At 42.2% G+C, this 8,248-nt stretch overlaps 1 protein-coding gene across 6 annotated transcripts in view; it reads right to left on the bottom strand.

The window, feature by feature from the left end:
• Window positions 1-301: 301 nt before the first annotated feature.
• Window positions 302-8,248, bottom strand: part of UBE4B (ubiquitination factor E4B) — a 136,881-nt gene continuing 128,934 nt past the window's right edge. For all 6 annotated transcript variants that reach the window (XM_036925230.2, XM_036925229.2, XM_036925231.2 and 3 more), the window contains 3 exons: window positions 2,697-2,871; window positions 1,952-2,098; window positions 302-1,665 (listed from right to left, as the gene is read on the bottom strand). In XM_036925230.2, coding sequence (XP_036781125.1) covers window positions 1,604-1,665; window positions 1,952-2,098; window positions 2,697-2,871 — 384 coding nt within the window. In that variant the 3' untranslated portion in view covers window positions 302-1,603. The remainder of the gene's footprint in view (window positions 1,666-1,951; window positions 2,099-2,696; window positions 2,872-8,248) is intronic.

Below are 8,248 nucleotides of genomic sequence, written 5' to 3'. Positions count from 1 at the left end.
ACGCTGATGGGCAGATCCGACTTGCAAGAATCTCAAAGGTCAGGGAAAGGATACCGGAGAGAGGGGAACAAGCCAAGAACGGCGGAGACGGAACACAGCAGAGCCCGACGCCCTCGAATGAGCCACCAGTGAAAGCAGCAGCAAATGGACCTTCAAGACTGACACAAATACCAAAGTTCTCTTAAAAACAGCAACTCCTAATTGGCTCCAGAAAAGGTAATTCACCACAGGCCAACTCCTTGGGCTCTTGTTTGTGACCCGCCCCTTTGCTTTCCATAAAAAGAGACTCAAAGAAGACTCCTTCTGAGTGTGCATCGCCGTTTATTGTGGTTTGCGTTAGGGATTGAACAGAGCACATTGTCTGTGGAGGAGGGGGAAAAAAGGAAAAGAAAAAGAAAGTATGTTTTTGTAGACTTAATTGCTTCCAAACACTTTATGGTTTCAAATCCTTTTTTACCCCAAAGGAAACTCAAGAATTCACGTGTCTGAAGTTGGGAGCAATAATATAAAACGTCTTGTGTTCATGTGCACAGGTGTGGGTGTGCTTCTCCGTGTGTGTTTTTACAAGCAGAAATACTTCCACATTTCTTGCACCCCTTCTTTGCTTTGGTAAGGCCAAGCCCCAAAGGACACATCATACAAAGGACCCCTGCCTGGAACTCACAGACTTAAGAGTCGAGGAACTTATTTACCCTCATAGGATAACCACAAAGGGTCCGAACAGTCATGTAGCATTAGAAAAGCCAACCTCCCTCCCCCACAAAAAACCAGAAGTCATGTAAATCCCGATATACTTAACACGGCCTGTGCTGCAGCTGTTCCCTAGATTCCTAAGAGAGGGCTTGTTACAAGGAGCAGAGCAACAGCATTCTCTTCATTGTGTTTAGAATTTAAAAAATTTTACAGGGACATTTCAAAAGAAAAAAAAAAAAACTGAAATTCAAATTCTGAAAATAGCTTGCCTTTTTTATTAATCATGTCATCTAACACCAATTAAAAAAACAAATATGTGAATATGATATAAAAATACGATCCCAGGATTAACACTTTGTTGCAGGCACAGTTATCTCACAGAATATACGTTTGGAGGGCCAGGGAAAGGAGTTTATTTTTGTTTTTGCTTCTCTTAAAAAAATCCACAGCAGTGCAAGTCGGGTCAGGAAGGGAAGGCGGGGGAAGATCCTTTAGCAGCAAAATGTCCATGGTCTCTAATCACAATCAAATCAATGGATACTGGAATGGGGGGGTAAAGGGGGGAGGTAAAGGGGATGTTGCCCAGACCCATTTGTCATCAATCACTAAAAGACTTCCATTGCAAAAGCCCCCGATTGTGACATATGAAGGACATGCTTTATTACACAAGCAAGCGTAAAACGTGTCCCTCAAGCTTTTGATCACGTTTGTCACTTAAGTGTATGTACAGGCATCGGACTCCTGTTCTCATTCACGTCCTTGCAGGCGGCCGCTCGGCCCGCCGGGGGCTCTCGGTGGCTCTGCCGCGCCTGGCCTCCAACATTTGAACAGTGTTTCCGCTGCCCGTGCCGCCTCTGCTCACCTCGTTCGCCCTGGCGGTTTCTCGCAGAGGGTGGGCGAGGAGGACGGTTCAATGGTCGCTGTTCTGTTTCTCTCTCATCCAGGCATGAATCTGTTCTTTCAGTTCCGGCACTGGGGAAAGAAAAGGCAGGTGTTAACGCCCCAGACGGGTGGGCTCTTCCTGAGCCACGACACTTGCAGTTCTGTATAAACGGAAAGAAAAGGACATTCATTCCCTCATTGAAATGAAAACTGAAGAAGAAACAGGACATGAGCAGGACAGACTCTCTAATGAAAAGACCCAAGAATGTTTCGTGTCTCTTCCATTGTGTCATAAACTAAGAGGTTTCTGATTTGATCAACGTCCCCCTCCCATTAGTCCTGACACGTGACTGCAGCTCGAGCTGCGCACCCCCACCTGGTTCCAGCATGCTTTCCGTCAGCGTCTGTCGGTTGAAGGGGTCTGTGGGGGAGTTGAGCAAGTGCCGCAGAATGATGGACCGGTCCATGATGGTGCCGGAGGGCAGCCGCACAGGGTCGGTCATCAGGGTGTCCATTAGGGGGTCTGCAGAGACAAAGCACAGCAGGCCCTAAGCTAATAACAGAGCCTCAAACTGTAAAAGAAAACACAATAAAACCCCTCCTATCAGTGAAAAACCCAGCCCACAGGAATAAAAACCAAATGGCCCCAACTAGTCCCCAAGTTTAGAAGGAAACTGGCATCAGAGAAAGGCGGACACACTGCCTTTTGTAGAGGGGAAAGTACCCTTTTGTCAGCTGCTATGGGAGGAAAGAACAGAGGAAAAAAGGCAGCGGGCTGGCTGGACACATGGAGGCCCTCAGGCTCTGCGGCCAAGACTGCGGCAGAACCCTGCATCTCAGGGCTCCTCAGAATCCTTTGGAAATGCAAATCCTCACTTGCAAAGGAAAGGCTGACCTTAGACTCTCCAGGGTTGCTGTCTGGTTTGAAATCAGGGCTTTAAGGCCTTTTTTTCCCTTTTAATTTATAATATGAACTAAAGGTAGGCAAACGAAATTTCAGAGGGCCTCAAAAATCAACTCTAGCACAGTATTAAAAAACTAAAAGCACAGAACATCTTTTAATGCTACATGTTTCAAGTTAACTCAAAAGAATTCAGCATGAAAAAACTACAGCCACTTGCCTCTGAACTCGTCTGGAGCATCGCTGTAGTCAATTTCTGCACGCGCATTCTTGGCCACTATCTCCTCAACTTTCTCGGCAAGGAGTTTAAACTTCTCTATCGCTATTGTGGATTTAATCCCTGCCTTCCGCATCTTTGAAATAACTTCTTCAAACAACTCTTTGCTGTAGGATCTCTGCAGAGACAATGTGAGATGTAAGCACATTTTAAGTAGAAAAAAGCAAGGTGCAGAAAATACCGTAAGTATGATCCACTTGCATCTAGTTCTCCTTAAAAAGCCCTAAAATTATAATGTGTATAAATAAAAATACTTTCACATGGCTGTAAATACATAAAGACTGGGCTAGCACCAAACTGTACAAGGTCATTACCTCTGGGGAGCACTTTGGGATTGACAACCCTTTGGGAACAGGCACAGGGGGTCAATGGCCAAAAGATTATAATAAGATGATGGAAGGGCAAAACTACACTATTGTGCACAGGGAATGACTGAAGTTGGGGTGTTGCTGTACACACTACTGAGATGACTTCACCTTGAACTTCTCTTTGTAACAAGCAGCCATTCTTGGCTCATTTGTTATCCTCATAAAATAGCACTCGTCTATTTTTCAAAAGATGATGAGTTTTTAACCAATTAACTTGTGCTTGCTTGTGAGTCAACTTCTAAGACAGAGCAGAGTAGTGAGCATGCTCAGAAATCAAGGGTACCTAGGATGGGGGACACGGCAGTCAGCCTCAAAGAGCAATGGCACTTATGAATCATATCTCTAAACTGCTGCCTGATGTGGTTAGGTCAGAGAAGAAGCTAAGATGTTGCTCAAGGATCTTACAAAGTAGTTATAAAATTAAACATGAAAATATCTGTGAATCACGTATCTGATAAAGGCCTAGTATCCAGAATACACAAATAACTCTTACAACTCAACATCAAAAACAGGAACAATCCAATTATTTAAATGGTGAAGTCCATCAATAGATGGATACAGATGTGGTACATATACACAATGGAATATTATTCAGCCATAAAAAAGAAAGAAATCCTGTCATTTGTGACAACATGGATGGACCTAGAGAGTATTATGCCAAGTGAAATAAGCTGGAAGAGAGCTAAATATCATATGATCTCACTTATATGTGGAATCTAAAAAAAAAACCAAAATTAACAAAATAGCAGTAGATTCATAGACACTGAGAAGTGACTGGTGGTTACCATGGGGTAGGGGCTGGGGTGAGAGGGGGACAAAGAGGCACAAAAATTCTCAATCATTATATGAGTTGGTCATGGGGAAGGTAGTACAGCATGGAGAATATAGCCAGTGATTCTGTAACATCTTCCTGTGTTGACAGATAGTAATGGCACTAGTGGGGGTGAGGATTTAATAATATAGATAACTGCCTAACCACTGTGTTGTATACTTGAAACCAATATAAGACTGTATATCAACTATACTTCAATAAAATAAAAAAATTCAACTTCATAGTTGAAAAAACATGGTGAAGGACCTGAATAGGTATTTCTCCCAGGAATGTATACAAATGACCAACAAGCACATGAAAATATGTTCAACAGTATCTGTCATTAGGGAAATGTAAATCAAAGCCACAGTGAATACCACCTCACTGTCACTAGGGTAGCTATTTAAAGACAAAACACCTAGAAAATAACAAGTGTTGGCTAGGGTGTGGAGAAACTGAAATTGGAACTCTTGGACACTGCTAGTGAGGAATATAAAATGGTGCAGCCATCCACTGTGGAACAGTTTGTAATTTTCTCCAAAAGGTAAATGTAGGAATAGAATTGCTGGGTCATATGGTAATTTTAAATATATACCCCAAAGAACTGAAAATATGTATTCAAATAGTTTTTTCACAAGTGTTCATAGGAGCACAATTTTTAACAGGCAAAAGGTAGAAACAACCCAAATGCCTATCAATGGATGTTCATAAACAAATCATAGTATATCCATGTAATGAAATATTACTCAGCCATAAAAAGTAATGAAGTACTGATACAGGTACAACATGGATGAACCTCAAAAACACTATGCTAAACTAAAAAGTCAGACATAAAAGATATTGCATAATTCCATTTATATGAAATAACCAGAACAGGAAATTGATGAATCCAACAATAGGTAAAATAAAGACAGAAAGTAGATTGGTGGTTGCCAGGGGTCAGAGAGGAAGAAAACAGGGAATGACTGCTTAACCAGTATGAAGCTTTCTTTCTGGGGTGAGAAAATGTTTTGGAACTAGATGGAGGTGATGGTTGCACGACACTGTGAATGTACTAAATGCCACGAAACTGTATGCTTTAAATGGTTAATTTTATGCTATGAATTTCATCTCAAAAAGGAAAAAGACTGCACGGGACAAGTGTGATTTCAGAAGGGCTCTTCATTTACTTTTAAACAGAACATGGTGCCAACAGCATGGCACGAACCTCAGACCTGCAGTCTATCTGCAGAACTGGAGTCTGCCCGTATGGGCGCGGTCAGAGGGCAGCTCACCGAGTCCCACCCGCCGTACTGGGCTCGCTCAGCTCCAGGTACAGGGTTTCTTTCCACTCCCGCCCCGACGAGGGTCTGTCTCCTCAGGTTTGTGAGTGCAAAGCTCAGTGACTCTTTGTGCTGCTGCCTCTATCACCCCTCCTGGACACCTGACTTCTACACACTCTTGGTCTCCACGAAGAGATGCTCTCAGTCTCTCTCCTTGTACAGGTTCTTCCTTTTGTCTTCCCAGGAAAAGATGACATACCAGACCAGACCAAGGCCACTGATCCCAAAGGAGAAAACAAAAGCCCACTACTTCTCTTTGGGAACTTTCTAGCCTTCCTCCCCCAGAAACCCCAAATCCTCTTCCAAAACCATCAAGTCATCTGGGCCCTAATGGGCTTACAGCCAATAGTAATGAAAAATGTCCAACAATCAGAACAAATACCACACTGTAAAAGGAAGCAAAAAATCCATTTAAAATGTGTTTTCCTGTCTATCTTGTTACTGGCATTAGTGTGCGTCTGTTTCATGAGTCTGGAAGAGCAGGGCTTGTTAGTGGAGAAGACCTGTGTGCCACTGTTCAGAAGTCACTGTCCATGACTCACACCAGGTGCCACTGCAGGCCACAGGCATTACCAGGCAGTGTGCACGTTTTGTTAGTCACCAAGGAAAGGCAGCTAGAAGCACCACTTTGCACTTGGTTTTTAATGTCTCACTGGGTGTGCTGTGTTCATTCACACTGAAAATATTGGGTTACACTAACCGTTTTCGAAGTGAAAGCCATAGCAAAACCTACCAGAAGAAGAGGGAGGATGCTAAACGACTCTTCAAAGTCTCTTACATTAAAAGTAGAAGAATCCCTGGGGACGTTTCAGACCCTGTCCTTTGGCTGTGCTGGACAAGCCTAGTTACAGTCGGCCTGCTACCCGAGAAACACGACCTACCTTGACTAGGCAGCATTTCCACTTCCTTTCACCACCAATAAACTTCCATGTGTAAATATGTGCAGTATTATACAGTTGTAAGCTAGAAAAACATATCAGCATCTCCTCCAAACAAGTCTAAATTACCAATCACTTCCTATACCATTACTTTTTATAGAGAGACTGTTTTAGACATATGTGGTTTTTTTCCATCGCAGCGACACTGTCAAGACCACATTGTTGGCTTAAATCCCAAAGGAACTAGATATGTGAATTGTATCTCAATAAGGTGTGTGTATATATATATAATTTTTTTGTATCATTAATGTACAATTACATGAGCAACGCTGTGGTTACTAGATTCCCCCCATTATCAAGTCCCCACCACATACCCCATTACAGTCACTGTCCATCAGCGTAGTAAGATTGTGTTACAGAGTCATTATTTGTCTTCTCTCCTCTATACTGCCTTCCCCGTGCCCCCCCCATTATGTGTGCTAATCAAAATGCCCCTTATTCCCCTTATACATCCTTTCCCACCCACTCTCCACAGACCCTTTCCCTTTGGTAACTGTTCGTCCATTCTTGGTTTCTGTGAGTCTGCTGCTGTTTTGTTCCTTCAGTTTTTGCTTTGTTCTTATACTCCACAGATGAGTGAAATCATTTGGTACTTGTCTTTCTCCGCCTGGCTTATATCACTGAGCATAATACCCTCCAGCTCCATCCATGTTGTTCCAAATGGTACGATTTGTTTTCTTCTTACAGCTGAATAATATTCCATTGTATATATGTACCACATCTTCTTTATCCATTCATCTACTGATGGACACTTAGGTTGCTTCCATGTCTTGGCTATTGTAAATAGTGCTGTGGTAAACATAGGGGTGCATCTGTCTTTTTGAAACTGGGCTGCTGCATTCTTAGGGTAAATTCCTAGGAGTGGAATTCCTGGGTCAAATGGTATTTCTATTTTGAGCTTTTTGAGGAACCTCCATACTACTTTCCACAATGGTTGAACTATTTAATATTCCCATGAGTAGTGTAGGAGGGTTCCCCTTTCTCCACCTCCCTCCAACATTTGTTGTTGTTTGTCTTTTGGATGGTGGCCATCCTAACTGGTATGAAGTGATATCTCATTGTGGTTTTAATTTGCATTTCTCTGTTGATTGGTGATGTGGAGCATCTTTTCATGTGCCTGCTGGCCATCTGAATTTCTTCTCTGGAGAAGTGTCTGTTCAGCTCCTCTCCCCATTTGTTAATTGGATTATTTGCTTTTTGTTTGTCCAAGTGCTTGAGCTCTTAATACATTTTGGATGTCAACCCCTTATTGGATATGTCATTTATGAATATATTCTCCCATACTGTAGGCTGCCTTTTTGTTCTACTGATGGTGTCCTTTGCTGTACAGAAGCTTTTTAGTTTGATATAGTCCCACTTGTTCATTTTTGCTTTTGTTTCCCTTGCCTGGGGAGATATATTCATGAAGAAGTTGCTCATGTTTATATTCAAGAGAGTTTTGCATACGTTTTCTTCTAAGAGTTTTACAGTTTCATGACTTAAATTCAGGTCTTTGATCCATTTCAAGCCTACTTTTGTGTACGGGGTTAGACAGTAATCCAGTTTCATTCTCTCTACATGTAGCTGTCCAGTTTTGCCAACACCAGCTCTTGAAGAGGCTGGCATTTCCCCATTGTATATCCGTGGCTCCTTTATCATATATTAACTGACCATATATGCTTGGGTTAATATCTGGACTCTCTATTCTGTCCCACTGGTCTATGGGTCTGTTCTTGTGCCAGTACCAAATTGTCTTGATTAATGTGGCTTTCTAGTAGAGCTTAAAGTTGGGAAGCTCTGTTCTTCCTTCTCAGTATCGCTTTGGCTATTCGAGGTCTTTTGTGGTTCCATATGAATTTTAGAACTATTTGTTTCCATTCATTGAAAAATGCTGTCGGTATTTTGATAGGGATTGCACTGAATCTGTAGATTGCTTTAGGTGGGATGGCCATTTTGACAATATTAATTCTTTCTACCCAAGAGTATGGGATGAATTTCCATTTACTAGAGTCCTCTTTAATTTCTCTTAAGAGTGTCTTGTAGTTTTCAGGGTATAGGTCTTTCACTTTCTTGGTTA

The sequence above is a fragment of the Manis pentadactyla genome, chromosome 4 (assembly GCF_030020395.1).
Source record: "Manis pentadactyla isolate mManPen7 chromosome 4, mManPen7.hap1, whole genome shotgun sequence".
Lineage (NCBI taxonomy): Eukaryota > Metazoa > Chordata > Mammalia > Pholidota > Manidae > Manis > Manis pentadactyla.
The sequence above is the reverse complement of the archived record's forward strand: the minus strand, read 5'-3'. Positions and strand labels throughout refer to the sequence as shown.